At 40.3% G+C, this 15,510-nt stretch overlaps 2 protein-coding genes across 4 annotated transcripts; one reads left to right on the top strand and one right to left on the bottom strand.

The window, feature by feature from the left end:
• The first annotated feature begins 263 nt into the window (after nt 1–263).
• Nucleotides 264–8,561, top strand: LOC111444023 (ABC transporter B family member 21-like). Of its 3 annotated transcripts, none has more exons than XM_023081928.1 (13): nt 264–394; nt 1,880–2,199; nt 2,283–2,337; nt 3,165–3,340; nt 3,414–3,635; nt 3,716–3,954; nt 4,046–4,571; nt 4,657–4,930; nt 5,513–6,399; nt 6,515–6,781; nt 6,857–7,120; nt 7,203–7,496; nt 8,179–8,561. In XM_023081928.1, the coding sequence occupies exons 2-13, from the start codon at nt 1,909–1,911 to the stop codon at nt 8,533–8,535; spliced, it is 3,852 nt and encodes a 1,283-aa protein (XP_022937696.1). In that variant the 5' UTR covers nt 264–394; nt 1,880–1,908; the 3' UTR covers nt 8,536–8,561. The 3 variants fall into 3 exon arrangements, with proteins under 3 accessions (XP_022937696.1, XP_022937697.1, XP_022937698.1); XM_023081929.1 differs by lacking the exon at nt 264–394 and adding an exon at nt 785–804; XM_023081930.1 differs by lacking the exons at nt 264–394; nt 2,283–2,337 and having other exon boundaries at nt 2,124–2,199; nt 8,179–8,560.
• Nucleotides 8,562–13,031: 4,470 nt separating this feature from the next.
• On the bottom strand, nt 13,032–13,858 carry LOC111444031. Its single transcript, XM_023081942.1, has 2 exons — nt 13,550–13,858; nt 13,032–13,455 (listed from the first exon to the last, which is right to left on the bottom strand). The coding sequence occupies exons 1-2, from the start codon at nt 13,628–13,630 to the stop codon at nt 13,192–13,194; spliced, it is 345 nt and encodes a 114-aa protein (XP_022937710.1). The 5' UTR covers nt 13,631–13,858; the 3' UTR covers nt 13,032–13,191.
• Between the last annotated feature and the right edge of the window lie 1,652 nt (nt 13,859–15,510).

The raw sequence follows: 15,510 nt of genomic DNA, 5'->3' as shown, positions 1-15,510 counted from the left end.
GTCAGGGAGAGATTTCCACATTTTTATAAAATGATGTTTCGTTCTCCTCTCGAACCGAGGTGGAATCTCCACATGTTCCATGTTCTAGACCAGAGGAAGAAGAAAAGACGAACATTTGTTCTTCAAAAAAGTCAAAACGGCGAATTTTATATTCAGATGAGGGAACAGTTTTACTTAGCTTACAAGCAGACGTGTGGATGTTTCAAAGGATTGTTGGTGGCTTTGAATTTTGGAAAATGGGTTTTGTTTTTCTTTTAAAACCCATCAACAAAATCAAAAAAGGAAGCCCTTTATAAAGCTCTGCCTAAGGAAGTGGTGCCATTAAGAGCTCTTTGTTCTAAGTGCTCCTCCCAGGAGGTGCTCGTGGTGTTCTTTTGCTTTGATCTTCTGCAAGGTTTGGCACCCACTTGTATTTGTTTTTTGTTTTTTGTTCTTTTTTTTGGTGCTTTGGAGCTTTCTTGTGGTTGTGTTGTCCCTTTCCAGGATGGTTTCTGTTGTGGGTATCATTCTTTTTCATGTGGGTTTGGGATAGTTCTTCTCAATGAAGCCTTTGATCATGGTTTTGATCTTGACTGTTCTTGTTTTCTGTGTTTATTTCCATGGTAGAGCATTTTGGGGAGCTTTTTTTTGTTCTTCATTTGGTTTTGGTTTTGGTTTCTCATTTGATTTTCAGCTTTTTATGCCATTTTCGTCGTTCGTAGGAGAACGAAACCTTCTTTATAAGGGTGTGTAAACTTTCCCCTGGAGACGCGTTTTAGAAACATTGAGGGGAAGCAAGCCCAAAGAGGAGAATATCTGCTAGCGGTGAGTTTGAATCATTACAAATGGTATTAGCGCTAGACATTGGGTGGACACGAGGCGGTGTGGTATCGAGGATGCTGGCCCCGAAGGAGGTGGATTGTGAGATCCTACATTAGTTGGGGAGGAGAACGAAGTGTTCTTTTAAGGGTGTGGAAATCTCTCCTTACCAAACATGTTTTAAAAACCTTGAGGGGAAGTTTTAAGGGTGTGGAAATCTCTCCTTAGCAAACATGTTTTAAAAACCTTGAGGGGAAGCTCGAAAGTGAAATTTCAAAGAGTTTGAGCTATTACAAATGGTATCAAAGTCACACACCAAGTGATGTGCCAACGAGGAGGCTTAGCCCCGAAGAAGGTGGATACGAGACGGTGTGTCAGCAAGGATGTTGGACCCCGAAGAGGGTGGATTGGGGGGTCCCACATCGATTGGAGAAGGGAACGAGTGTTAGCGAGGACACTGGGTCTTAAAAAGGGGTGGATTGTGAGATCCCACATTGGTTGGGGAGGAGAACGGAATATTCTTTATAAGAGTATGAAACCTCTCCCTAGCAAACACGTTTTAAAAACCTTAAGGGGAAGCCCGAAAAGGAAAGCCCAAAGAGTACAATATCTGGAGCTTGGACTGTTACAAATGATATAAGAGTTAGACATCGATTGATGTGCCAACGAGGAGGCTTAGCCTTAAAGAAGGTGGACACGAAGCGGTGTGCCAGCAAGGATGCTGGGCCCCGAAGGGGGTGAATTGGGTGGATTGATGGGTCCCACATCGATTGGAGAAGGAAACGAGTGCCAGTGAGGACGCTTGGCTCCAAGGGGGTGGATTGTGAGATCCCACATCGGTTAGGGAGGAGAACGAAGCATTCTTTGTAAGGGTGTGGAAACCTCTCCCTAGCAGACGCGTTTTAAAAACCTTGAGGGAAACCCCGAAAGGGAAAGCCTATAGAAGACAATATCTACTAGTAGTGGGCTTAGGCGCTCGGTGTTTCATATTGTACAAGTTTCTGCTACTTTTTAATGAAATATGTTCTAGATTTCAAAGCAATGATGCTAATAAGCCATTCTTTTGTGTACTGTTTTCCAGTTGGTAGAACTTGAATTTAAGACACCAAAATGGAGATAGAAAATGGTGTAGATGGAAACTCAAACAACACAGATCATCCAAGCTCATCAAGAAGCAATGAAATGAAGAACAAAAATGAGGACACGAAAACGAAATCGGTTCCGTTCTTCAAGCTGTTCTCCTTTGCCGAATCGACCGATGTTCTTCTAATGATCGTTGGCTCGATCGGTGCCATCGGGAATGGACTCTCTCTACCCCTTATGACCATTTTGTTTGGTGAATTGACTAATTCATTTGGTATTAATCAGAGAAACACAGATATAGTTAAAGCTGTTTCCAAGGTAAGGGAAGAATCCCTTTTTGTTTTACTACAAGAAAAGCTTCATTTCATAAACTTTATTGATTTCAAACTGTTCTTGTGCAGGTCAGTCTCAAATTTGTGTACTTAGCAATTGGATGTGGTGTAGCGGCTTTTATCCGTAAGACTTTTTCGATTCCGAGTATTGAATTCGTGTTGTGTTGCATAAACTGTAGGATCCTGGATTGGTTGTGGAGGAGAACGAAACACCGTTTATAAGGGTGTGGAAACCTTTCCCTAGTAGACGCGTTTTAAAAACCTTGAGGGGAAGCCTGAAAGGGAAAGCCCAAAGAGGATAGTATCTACTAGCGGTGTGCTTGGGCTGTTACAAATGGTATCAGAGCCAGACACAGGGCGATGTGCTAGCGAGGAGGCTATTCCTCGAAGGGGGGTAGACACAACGCGGTGTGCCCATATCGATTGGAGAAAGGAACGAGTGCCATTGAGGACGCTGGGCCCTGAAGGGGGGTGGATTGTAAGATCCCACATTGGTTGGGGAGGAGAACGAAACACCCTTTATAAAGGTGTGGAAACCTCTCCCTAGTAGACACGATTTAAAAACCTTGAGAGGAAGCTCGAAAGGGAAAGCCCAATGAGGACAATATCTGCTAGCGGTGTGCTTGGACCATTACAAATGGTATCAGAGCTAAACACCGGGCGATGTGCCAGGGAGGAGCCTATTCCCTGGAGGGGGGTAGACACGAGGCAGTGTGCCAGTAAAGACGCTGGCCCCAAAGGGGGTGGATTGTAACTTCCCACATTTGTTGGGGAGGAGAACGAAACACCCTTTATAAGGGTGTGAAAACCTCTCCCCAGCAGACATGTTTTAAAAACCTTGAGGGGAAACTCGAAAGGGAAAACCCAAAGAGGACAATATCTGCTAGCGGTGTGCTTGGGCCATTACATAAACGTTTCTGATTGTCGAATTCTTTGTTTTTTGTATACCAGAGGTGTCGAGTTGGATGGTCACAGGAGAGAGGCAAGCTTCAAGAATAAGAGGTTTGTATCTCAAAACTATATTGAGACAAGACGTTTCGTTCTTTGATTTGGAAACGAACACCGGAGAGGTGGTTGATAGGATGTCGGGCGACACCGTGCTTATACAAGATGCAATGGGGGAGAAGGTAACAACATTTTCTATAAAACGTTCCAAGAAAAACGCTCGATGCTTAAGAAATCCATTTCTTCTTCATTCAGGTCGGAAAATGTATACAGCTTATATCAACATTCTTTGGAGGCTTTATAATAGCTTTCATTAAAGGGTGGCTTCTAACGCTCGTCATGTTATCGACGCTCCCTCTACTCGTGATTTCTGGGGGCGTAACATCGCTAGTTGTTACCAAAGTGACTTCCCGTGGTCAAGGTGCTTACTCGAAAGCAGCCGATGTCGTCGAGCAGACAATCAGCTCAATTAGAACGGTACACTATATAGTTATCGTTGTCTTAGCGACTATCTATTCTTTATCAAAGACGACGCATAATACTTTGCTTCTTTGTAGGTTGCATCGTTTACGGGAGAGAAACAAGCTGTGAGCAATTATAAGAAGTTTCTCGTGACTGCTTATCGATCGGGTGTTCACGAAGGCTTGGCCGTCGGACTTGGTTTCGGAACTATTTTAGCTGTAGTTTTCTGCAGCTATTCATTGGCTATATGGTACGGCGCAAAGTTGATTTTGGATAAAGGATACTCGGGAGGAGAAGTTATTAACGTTGTCATTGCCGTGTTAACCGGTTCCATGTAAGTTTTATTTACATTTGTGCCATTGCACGTTACGTAGTTCATCGGAAACGTCGCGTTATATCTTACTTAACTCGTTGCTAATTATCAGGTCTCTTGGCCAAGCTTCTCCATGCTTAAGTGCATTTGGTGCTGGTCAAGCTGCAGCCTTTAAAATGTTTGAAACTATCAAGAGGAAGCCTTTGATTGATGCTTACGACACGAAAGGAAAGACGTTAGACGACATTTCGGGTGATATAGAATTGAGAGATGTTCATTTTAGCTATCCTACGAGACCGAACGAGGCAATTTTCAAGGGATTTTCCCTCAAAATCCCGAGCGGTACGACCGCAGCTTTGGTCGGGCAAAGTGGAAGTGGAAAGTCAACTGTGATAAGTCTAATTGAGAGATTCTATGATCCAAGTATGGGTGAAGTTCTTATTGATGGCATTAACCTGAAAGAGCTTCAGCTAAAATGGATTAGAAGCAAAATCGGGCTGGTCAGCCAAGAACCCGTGTTGTTTACGTCGAGCATAAGAGATAACATTGCTTATGGAAAAGACGGTGCGAGCAATGACGAGATAAAAGCAGCAGCTGAGCTCGCCAATGCTTGGAAATTTATCGACAAACTTCCTCAGGTATCGACGTTCGCTACACGTTTAACGCATCAATAGTAGCTTTGAATGTTTAGCTTCTAATATTTGGAGTCTTGATTGAATCTAGGGACTGGACACGCTTGTCGGTGCGCACGGAACTCAGCTGTCTGGTGGTCAGAAGCAGAGAGTTGCCATTGCTCGAGCAATTCTAAAGGATCCACGAATCTTACTTCTAGATGAAGCTACGAGTGCACTCGACGCCGAATCCGAGCATGTTGTGCAAGAAGCATTGGACCGTATCATGCTTAATCGTACTACCGTAATCGTTGCTCATCGTTTAAGCACCGTAAGGAATGCTGACATGATTGCTGTCATTCATAAAGGAAAGATGGTCGAAAAAGGTACTAAACAAGTTCTTTCTTCCTTTTTTCGAACACTCCTCATATTGGTTCGCTATTGTTTGTGGGTTATGATCTGTGAGATCCCGTGTCGGTTGGGGAGGAAAACGAAGCATTCTGTATAAGGGTGTGGAAACCTCTCCCTAGTAGACACGTTTTAAAAACCTTAAGGGAAAGCCCAAAGAGGACAATATCTGCTAACGGTGAGCTTGGACTGTTACAAATGGTATCAGAGCCAGACACTGGGCGGTGTGCTAGCGAGGATGGTGAGCTCTATAGGGGGGTGGACACTGGGCAGTGTACCAGCAAGGACGCTGGCCCCAAAGGGGGGTGGATTGTGAGATCCCACATCGATTGGAGAGATGAACGAGTGTCAGCGAGGACGCTGGGCCCCGAAGAGGTGTGGATTGTGAGATCCTACATCAGTTGGGGATGAGAACGAAACATTCTTTATAAGGGTGTGGAAACGTCCTCCCTAACAAACACGTTTTAAAAACCTTAAGGGAAAACCCGAAAGGGAAAGCCCAAAGAGGACAATATCTGCTAGCGGTGAGCTTGTTTCTGATATTGACTTTGAATGATCAGGCTCTCACACAGAACTACTAAAGGATCCTGAAGGTCCATACTCACAGCTTATTAAGCTGCAAGAAGTCAGCCAAGAATCCGAAGAAGCTGGAATCGATAAAACTAGACAAGAAAGTACGTCGGGATCGTTTAGAAGATATAGCAAAACAACGTCGATGCAACGATCCATCAGCAGGGGATCTTCCGGAGTAGGAAACAGCAGCAGCCGCCGCTCTCTCTCCGTTTCGTTTGGTTTACCAACAGGAGTTCCTATTTCAGATATTCCCATGGAAGGTGAAAACGCATCTCTCGACGCCACCGAACGATCTTCACCCGTCCCACTCCGTCGACTTGCATATCTCAACAAGCCTGAAATTCCCATCCTTCTACTTGGATCTGTCGCTGCAGTCGTCCACGGCATGGTTCTTCCAATTTTCGGCTTACTATTCGCCAACGCAATCGGAACGTTTTACAAACCACCCGACGAACTCAAAAAGGACTCGAGATTTTGGGCATTGATTATGTTGTTGCTTGGTGTAGCATCATTCATTTCAGCTCCAGCTAAATCATACTTCTTTTCTGTGGCTGGTTGCAAGTTAATCCAACGGATTAGATTGCTTTGTTTCGAAAAGATTGTTAACATGGAGATTTCTTGGTTCGATAGGACCGAGAACTCTAGTGGTTCGATCGGGGGTCGCCTTTCGGCTAATGCTGCAACCATACGTGCTCTAGTCGGGGATGCACTAAGTCAACTCGTCGAGAATCTAGCATCTGTTTCAGCTGGTTTAGTCATTGCTTTCGCTTCGAGTTGGGAGTTGGCTTTGATAGTCCTAGCGATGTTTCCCCTTCTCGGACTCAACGCCTTCGTTCAAACGAAGTTTATGACCGGATTTAGTGCTGATTCTAAGGTAAAATCTCTTGAGGTTGAGATTTTCGTATGAGTATCCGTTGACATCATTTATCGTTTTGTAGTTGATGTGATCTTCGTATGAGTATCTGTTGACATCGTTTATCGTTTTGTAGTTGATGTACGAACAAGCTAGCCAAGTCGCTACCGACGCGGTGGGGAGTATAAGAACAGTTGCATCATTTTGTGCTGAAGAAAAGGTGATGGAACTATACAAAAAGAAATGTGAAGGGCCATTGAAATCAGGCATAAGACAAGGTTTGATAAGTGGGACAGGATTTGGAGTATCATTCTTTTTGTTGTTTGCTGTCTACGCCACGACATTCTACGCCGGTGCTCATTTCGTTCAAGACGGAAAAGCATCTGTCTCCGACATCTTTCGGGTAAGTACCTGTCGAACCGAACGTATGGTCATCTCGTACTCTCGTAATACTTACAACCCATGTTTCGTTTGGTAGGTTTTCTTTGCTTTAACCATGGCTTCTATTGCCATTTCTCAATCGAGTTCGCTTGCACCCGACTCTTCAAAGGCAAAAGACGCCACGGCTTCCATATTTTCCATGATTGATCGAAAATCCGAAATCGACCCGAGTATCGAAATAGGTGAAACATTAGAAAATTTAAAGGGTGAGATCGAGTTTCGACATGTAAGCTTTAAGTATCCTTCTAGACCTGACGTTCAAATTCTCCGAGACCTCAGCTTGACTATCAGATCGGGCAAGGTATCGTTTTTTTTACCGATTACTCGAACATTCATTGAAAAAACGTTGCCCGAGTTTTCATTTTTGTGATTCTTTCTTTCAGACTGTTGCTTTGGTTGGAGAAAGTGGCTGTGGGAAATCCACAGTCATTTCACTATTGCAAAGGTTTTATGATCCTGATTCTGGTAGTATCACTCTTGATGGAATAGAGATTCATAAGTTTCAACTAAAATGGTTGAGACAACAAATGGGGTTAGTGAGTCAAGAGCCCGTCCTCTTCAACGACACGATTCGAGCTAACATTGCGTACGGGAAGGGCGGAGATGCAACCGAGAGTGAGATAATTGCTGCATCTGAGCTTTCCAACGCTCACAAGTTCATCAGTGGTTTGCAACAGGTGAGAAAATGAAACGTTTTTGTTGTTCATCGCGTATTTTTTTACTTACCTAACTCAAACCATTTAACAATGTTAGAAATCACGACTCTCCACAATGGTATGATATTGTCTACTTTGAGCATAAGCTCTCGTGACTTTGCTTTGGGCTCCCCCAAAAAGCCTCATACCAATGGAGATAGTATTCCTCACTTAGGATCCTCCCCTCGAACAAAGTACACTATAAGTCTCCCTTGAGGCTTATGGAGCTCTCGAATAGCCTCCCCTTAATCGAGGCTCGACTCCTTTCCCTAGAGCCCTTGAACAAAGTACACCCTTTGTTCGACACTTCAGTCACTTTTGACTACACCTTCGAGGCTCACAATTCGTACTTTGTTCGACACATCAGTCACTTTTGACTACACCTTCGAGGCTCACAATTCTTTGTTCGATATTTGAGGATTCTATCGACATGGTTAAGTTTAGGGCATAGCTCTGATATCATGTTAGAAATCACGACTCTCCACAATGGTATGATATGGTATGATATTGTTCACTTTGAGCATATGCTCTTATGGCTCTGCTTTGAGCTTCCCAAAACGCCTTATATCAATGGAGATAGTATTCCTCACTTATAAACTCATGATCTTCTACTAAATTAACCAACGTGGGACTCACTTCCAATAATCCTCAACAAACAATGTAGGGCTATGATTCAGTGGTCGGAGAGAGGGGAGGTCAACTATCAGGTGGTCAAAAGCAACGAGTAGCGATCGCTCGAGCAATCGTGAAGAGCCCGAAGATCCTACTGTTGGACGAGGCTACGAGTGCACTGGATGCTGAATCAGAAAGAGTCGTTCAAGATGCTTTGGATAAAGTGATGGTGAACCGAACAACGGTAGTAGTGGCTCATAGATTAAGCACGATAAAAAACGCCGACATAATTGCCGTGGTGAAAAATGGAGTGATCGTGGAGAAAGGAAAGCATGATACTTTGATTAATATCAAAGATGGCTTTTATGCTTCCTTGGTTCAACTCCACACAAATACTTCAACTTCATAAGCTTAATCTATATATATATATATATATATATAATTGTTTTTTTGTTTTTTTTTTTTTTTTTTTAAATTCTACTCTCGCTTTTTGTTCTTTTATTTATTCATTTTAATTCTTTTTCGATCGGCGTTTGATCCGATTTGTGAGTTTTGCTATTATCTTATTCTGTATTTAGGATTTGGATGTGGCAATAGTCAAAGCTACTAACCACGTCGAGTGCCCGCCGAAAGAGAGACACCTCAGGAGTGAGTGATTGCTGTTTGTCAGATCCATTTTGTTGCTGTGAATCAAAATCTACTTTTTGTGGGATTGATTTCCTGTTTTTGTTTCAGAAATTTTGGTTGCTACATCGGCAATCAGGCCCCGTGCTGATGTTGCTTATTGCATTCATGCCCTTGCCCGACGATTGTCCAAGACGCGTAATTGGACGGTACGAATTTAATTCATTATGTGTTGATTTCCTCTGTGATATTTGTTGTTGTTTTGTTCGCATTAGGCTCCTTTATCTGGATGATAACAATCGTCTAAGAAAATTGTGCGGTTCTTTTAGCTATCCCCTTCTTAAATTTGTTATGTTCCTATAGTATGTGGTTGTGGTTTTTCTTTAATGCTCATATTTATCTGCATTGGATTTTATTACTTTCGTTATGTGCATCCTATTTCAAATGTGATGGCACCCACAAGTGCAACGGCGACTGCAAATTTATTTTACTGATTCTTAATTTACCATTAGAAATGAAATGTGCATTTTTTTATTGTAAATTTGGCAATGTTTCTGGTAAATTTATTGTTNTTTTTTTTTTTTTTTTTTTTTTTTTTTTTTTTTTTTTTTTTTTTTTTTTTTTTTTTTGTAATAATTTCTTATTTTTGGGGATTTTTTTTTTTCATAAATTAGGGTTTGGATTTAGGGGTGAAGTTGTAATTTCATGTATTGCCATGTTTGGTTGAGAAATTTGTGTATTTGTTCAAAGTTAATGAATTTTTTTTTTATTTGTTTAAAGTACATGAAAAGTGAATAAAGTGAAAATATTTTCGCCAATAATTCAAGCCTACTTCTAGTAGATATTATTCGCTTTAATCTATTAAAATGCGTCTACTAGTGATAGATATTCATAACTGTTCACTACAGTCTTAGATAATATATATATATATATATATAAACATCCTAACATAGTTCAACATTATCATAGAACTAAATACAATAAATGCTTCCGGGTTACAATAAGAGTAAGGAAAAAAAAATAAAAAAAATTAGAATCTAGAGTGATCGGTCTCAATATTAGAATAAAATTTTCAAACTATTGAGAAAGATTTAATAAAATTGATTTTCTATCGGTCTAATTTTGTGTCCATAACTCTTAAAATAATTTAGAATCCTTCTCCGACATGTACTAAATGTTAATCAGAAGCTAAGTAGACGCTAGAACGATCAAAATATTTTGGACAATTTTTTATAAAATATTTAAAATCTTTAAAATTTTTGACAATTACTTTCGAACCGCAAAAATTTCCAATTTCAAAAAATATAAAATGAAAACAATATACTTTAAAATTACTCAAATATATACATAATCTATTAACATTAAACACACTACGTTTTGGAATCGGAATAACCTAAATATATATATATATATATATTTAAATCAATGGTACAGTTGTTTGTTAATTTATTTATATTATAAATAATATATTTAAAAATAGTATAAAATATATAAATAGTCTAGTTCGTATGGAACGATTGGAGAACGCTGCTATAATTTTCTTCATATTTATTCCATATAAAGTTGCTCGGTCTTTAGTTTTGTTTGATTCTAAATAAAATCAAAGTAGATTTGGATAAGGCTGTGTGAATGAAACGTTCATTTTCAATATATAAAAATACTACTCTTTAAAATTTATAATTAGATAGATATCGTCGTCAAAATTTAAAGAATATCGAACCAAAATTGATGAGAACGGGACGACTTTTGAACTAATGGTTGACATAAAAGACCAAAAAGTGAAAGCATTAAAAACTTAGCACATGACATGAGCACACAGTTGGTGGAAGTGAAGCAGGATAAGGTTTAATGGGGGCTACCACCCAGCTACCATCTCCTTCTCATTAATTCCTTCCTCACATCTATGTCATCATCTACCACCTGCTTCTACAGAAAAGTTTTAAATTTGTACCTAATACGTTCTTCAGACAGTTAAAACATATAACCGTTAATTTCAAGACGCTGTTTAAAAATTAAAGATCTATATGATGCAACGTTAATAGTTTATGGGACAAAACTTGTAATTTAACGAACAATAAAAGTTGTTTTTAGTTGAACTCTAAGTGAATCCTAAAAGCTAATGTGGAGGTTGTTGTAGTTTAGGGGTATTTTCGTAATTTCACTTGATAATTACACCACAAAAACGAAGAAAATAGGGAAGCAGAAATTTGCACCTATCTCATCTCATCATCTACCACTGATTAAAACCCAAACAATTTTTAAATTTGTATCTAATATGTTCGTCAGTCAAATTCAACGTTTAGAGACTAATAAAAGAGTTAAATACCTATTAAACATATAACTCTTACCTCCAAGATACTTTTTGAAAACTAAAGAAGACGTTAATAGTTTATAAGACTAAACTTGTAATTTAACTAACAATAAAAGTTGTTTTTAGTTAAACTCTACCCGAACTCTAAAATATGGAGCTTGTTGTAGTTTAGGGGTACTTTCGTAATTTCACAAAAACAAAGAAAATAGGGAAGCAGAAATTTGCACCTATCTCATCATCTACCACCGATTAAAACCCAAACAATTTTTAAATTTGTACCTAATATGTTCGTCAGTCAAATTCAACGTTCAAAGACTAATAAGACAATTAAATACCTATTAAACATATAACTGTTGCCTCCAAGATACTTTTTAAAAATTAAAGAGCTATATGACGCGATGCGACATTAATAGTTTATGGGACTAAACTTGTAATTTAACGAACCGTACAAGCTAATATAAAGCTTAGTTGAGATTAGGGGTACTTTCGTAATTTCACAAAAACGAAGAAAATAGGGAAGCAGAAATTTGCACCTTTCTCCAAGCATCAAAGTTCAACAAATAATTGCCATGTTGTTGTTTCTGCAGACCAACCATTGGCTTCACTTGATGGGAAAAGCTTTTTATCAATTTGTGATGTCTGCTCATTTCTGTTATCAAACAAAAAGCTAAGCAAAAACAAAATAAGAGGATTAGCCCATTTGATAATAATTTGTATAATCATATGATATCGTGGTGAGATCTAGGTGACCAAAGTACGTACCGAAGGCGAGAAGAGGTCTCCTCACTGAAGAGCTCCCACCGACAATAGAGGAATCAACCTGCCTGTTGTGGCGGGGCAGCCCAAAACCGTTGACGACAATGCATCTTCTTCTTTCATTTTCATTTCCAAATCAAAAGTTAAGACACCAAAGTATGTGCCTAAGGCAAGAAGAGGTCAACTCAAAAAAGAGCTCCCGCCGCACAGTAGAGGAACCAACCCGCCTATTGTGGTGGGGTAGCCCAATAACTATCAACGACAATGCGTCTTCTTCTTTCATTTTCATTTTCAAATCAAAAGTTAAGACACCAAATAAGTCTCTTCACCAAAGTACGTGCCTAAGGCGAGAAGAGGTCAACTCAAAAAAGAGCTCCCGCTGACAGTAGAGGAACCAACTCGCCTGATATGGTGGGGTAGCCCAAAAACCGTCAACGACAATGTGTCTTCTTCTTTCACTTTCATTTCTAAATCAAAAGTTAAGACACCAAAGTATGTGCCTAATGCGAGAAGAGGTCTCCTCATTCAAGAGCTCCCACCAATAGCAGAGGAACCAACCTACCTGTTATGGTAGGGTAGCCCAAAAACCGTCGACAATGCGTCGTCTTCTTTTATTTTCATTTCCAAATCAAAAGTTAAGACATCAAAGAAACCTCTCCACCAAAGTACGTGCCTAAGGCGAGAAGAGCCTCACTAAAGAGCACCCGTCGACCGTAGAGGAACCAACCCACCCACCCACCTGTTGTGGTAGAGCGGCCCAAAAACCATCAACTATAATGACTTGTTCTTTCATTATCCTTTCCAAATCAAAAGGTAAGACAACAAAGAAGCCACTCTACCAAAATGCGTGCCTAAGGCAAGAAGAGGTCACCTCACTAAAGATCTTCCACCGACAACAGAGGAACCAACCCGCCTATTGTGGCAGAGCAGCCCAAAAACCGTCAACGATAACGTCTTCTTCTTTCATTATCATTTTCAAATCAAAAGGTAAGACATCAAAGAAGCCTCTCCACCAAAGTACATGCCTAAGTCGAGAAGAGGTCACCTCACTAAAAAGCTATTTCAAAAGGGAAAAAGTACGGTGGAATGAATCAAAACAGTAGCAAAAAAAGGCAATGATTGTAAAGAAAAAAGAAGTCCCTCTAGATTTTGATCACAAACAAACAAAATCAAGAAAAAGGTTTTTGGATTAACACAATTAAAGCCATTAAACAGAGCCCAACAAGCCAAATCTTGGAAACAATCAGCAAAATGGCACAAGCTATGATATCTCTCCTATCAGAACAATGAACAATTAAGAACAATTAAGAACAATTACAAACAATTAAGAACAATTTTCAATGTCATAAACAGAGATAGATATAAGAACTAAGCTCAAATATGGCAGCCAAAGCAGTTACAGGTCTTGGGAGTAAACGAGCAAAAGCCAAAGGGCCGATTAGGAATGTTACAGTTTATGGCATAGCAACAGGGAGAAGGAAGGCACATTCCTCTAGCGCCGCCGCAGCAGGTACAGAGAGCACAAACCTGGAAGCTCCTCAGCTGCCGCCGATTGCCATTCATCGCCACCGCCGTCATCGTCTCAACGTTCTCCATTAATGGCACCATCATCGGTTCTTGATCGAACCACCGATTACCCTAAAAGACAACAAAAAAACACATAATCAACTCACTGAACTAATCGTTTGTAGCAAATCGGAACCAAATGAGGTTCCGATTTTCGATTACTCACGTGGTTTGAGGTCGCTTCAATGGCGTCGTGGGCAAGAAACAGCACAAAAATGAGACGAAATACGACGCCATAACGCAACATTCTGAGAAAAATGGAGAAATTCAAAAGGTTTTGAGAAGATTTACAAGTCGAGAAAGTGGAATTTGAGTGATTTAGCTTCTCATTTTGTTCTTGAACATCAAGAACTCTTGAATTGATAGCAGCTGGAGAAGCATTAGCGCAAATCACGCACTCATAGGCCTTTCTGAACAAGAAAGAACGGCCCTCGTGAATGGTGAACAAATTTCTCTGTGTTTGGTCTTTTTATGATTAAAATAAGCAATCTTGTTTCAGCATTATAAGTCAAACAATTATTAATGCATTCTTTTTTTTTTTTTTTAATCTTTTTAAAAATAATAAATAATAAATTTATTGACGTTTAGGTAATAGCCTTACGATATGGCTGCCCCCGACTTACGACATTTTTTTTCTATTACTATAACGTGCCAATCGAAGCATAATGGCTACCACCGAAAGTATGCTAAGTTTGGGAAAACGATGGGCTTCCCTCAAGGTGACACTGAAGGTCTACCTCCTTTAGTAGCTCGGTATCGGGAATCAATGAGTTTTTCAACACCTGAAAGTAGCCACATAAACCTAAAAGAGAGTGGGTGGATGCACGTTTATACGTTATTTTAGCAAAAGTTCTTGATATTTGATTATAAGTCGTGGAATGTAACGCCCCAGATTCACCGCTAGCAGATATTGTCTTTTTTGGGCTTTCCCTTTCGGGCTTCCCCTCAAGGCTTTAAAACACGCCCCAGATCCACGCTAGCAGATATTGTCTTCTTTGGGCTTTCCCTTTAGGGCTTTCCCTCAAGGCTTTAAAACGCACTCGTTCCTTTCTCTAATCGATGTGGGACCCCACCAAATCCACCCCCTTTGGGGCCTAGCGTTCTTATACTGGCACACCACCTCGTGTCTACCCCCCTTCGGGGAACAATAAGAAGGCTGGTACAACGTCCAGAGTCTGGCTCTGATACCATTTGTAACGCCCTAGATCCACCGCTAGCTGATATTGTCCTCTTTGGGCTTACCCTTTCGGGCTTTCCCTCAAGACTTTAAAACGCGTATGCTAGGGGAAGGTTTCCACACCTTTATAAAAGGTGTTTTATTCTCCTCCTTAACGAATGTGGGACATCACATGGAAAGAATTGAGTTTGCTCTTGAACTCGTAGTGCGGTGGTTTTACTCTAAATCATGAAAACAGTCGAGAAAGTGCTTATTCAAATTCTCAAGACACGCTTAGAGAGTGAAATACTCGAGCTTGACCGAATCACTATAAAAATTAATGTATTATAATTTCTAACTATTTTCTATTCAATTTTGAAATTATTATTGTGATTTATTGCATATTTTACTATTATTACAATGTGTCAATCCAAGCAGAATGGCTACCACCAAAAGTGTGCTAAGTTTGGGAAAACGATGGGCTTCCCTCAAGGTGACACTGAAGGTCTACCTTCTTTAGTAGCTCGGTATCGGGAATCAATGAGTTTTTCAACACCCGAAGGTAGCCGCATACGTTCATGAGTCGTGGAATGTAACGCCCTAGATCCACCGCTAGTAGATATTGTCCTCTTTGAGCTTTCCCTTTCGAGATTCCCCTCAAAGCTTTAAAACGCGTATGCTAGGGGAAGGTTTCCATACCCCTATAAAGGGTGTTTTGTTCTACTCTCCAACCAATGTGGGACATCACAAAACGACTCCAACCACTTGAACCAATCCAACTCAAAAAAATTTATAGTTAGGTTGATTGTGTTAAACGATTAAATTAAGTCTTATTACAATCGGAACCTGACTATTGTAGCACGTGTGTCACCCAAAGGCATAAGGGCCATGATGACTTGACGTCATCCTCACCTTCCTTCGGTTTATCACCGGCAGTCTGCTCAGAGTTCCAACTTCAACGATTGGCAACT

The sequence above is a fragment of the Cucurbita moschata genome, unplaced genomic scaffold (genome assembly GCF_002738365.1).
Source record: "Cucurbita moschata cultivar Rifu unplaced genomic scaffold, Cmos_1.0 Cmo_Scf00006, whole genome shotgun sequence".
In the NCBI taxonomy this organism is placed as follows: Eukaryota; Viridiplantae; Streptophyta; class Magnoliopsida; order Cucurbitales; family Cucurbitaceae; genus Cucurbita; species Cucurbita moschata.
Note: the sequence above shows the minus strand (reverse complement) of the source record. Positions and strands in the feature narration are given on the sequence as shown.

Bases quoted from the DNA above. Each gene is read 5' to 3' on its own strand.
- LOC111444023 (XM_023081928.1), top strand. From the start codon at position 1,909: ATGGAGATAGAAAATGGTGTAGATGGAAACTCAAACAACACAGATCAT. The intron at 2,200-2,282 runs GTAAGGGAAGAA...GTTCTTGTGCAG, and splicing joins TAGTTAAAGCTGTTTCCAAG to GTCAGTCTCAAATTTGTGTA. The intron at 3,955-4,045 runs GTAAGTTTTATT...GCTAATTATCAG, and splicing joins GCCGTGTTAACCGGTTCCAT to GTCTCTTGGCCAAGCTTCTC.
- LOC111444031 (XM_023081942.1), bottom strand. From the start codon at position 13,630: ATGTTGCGTTATGGCGTCGTATTTCGTCTCATTTTTGTGCTGTTTCTT. The intron at 13,456-13,549 runs GTGAGTAATCGA...GTTGTCTTTTAG, and splicing joins TTGAAGCGACCTCAAACCAC to GGTAATCGGTGGTTCGATCA.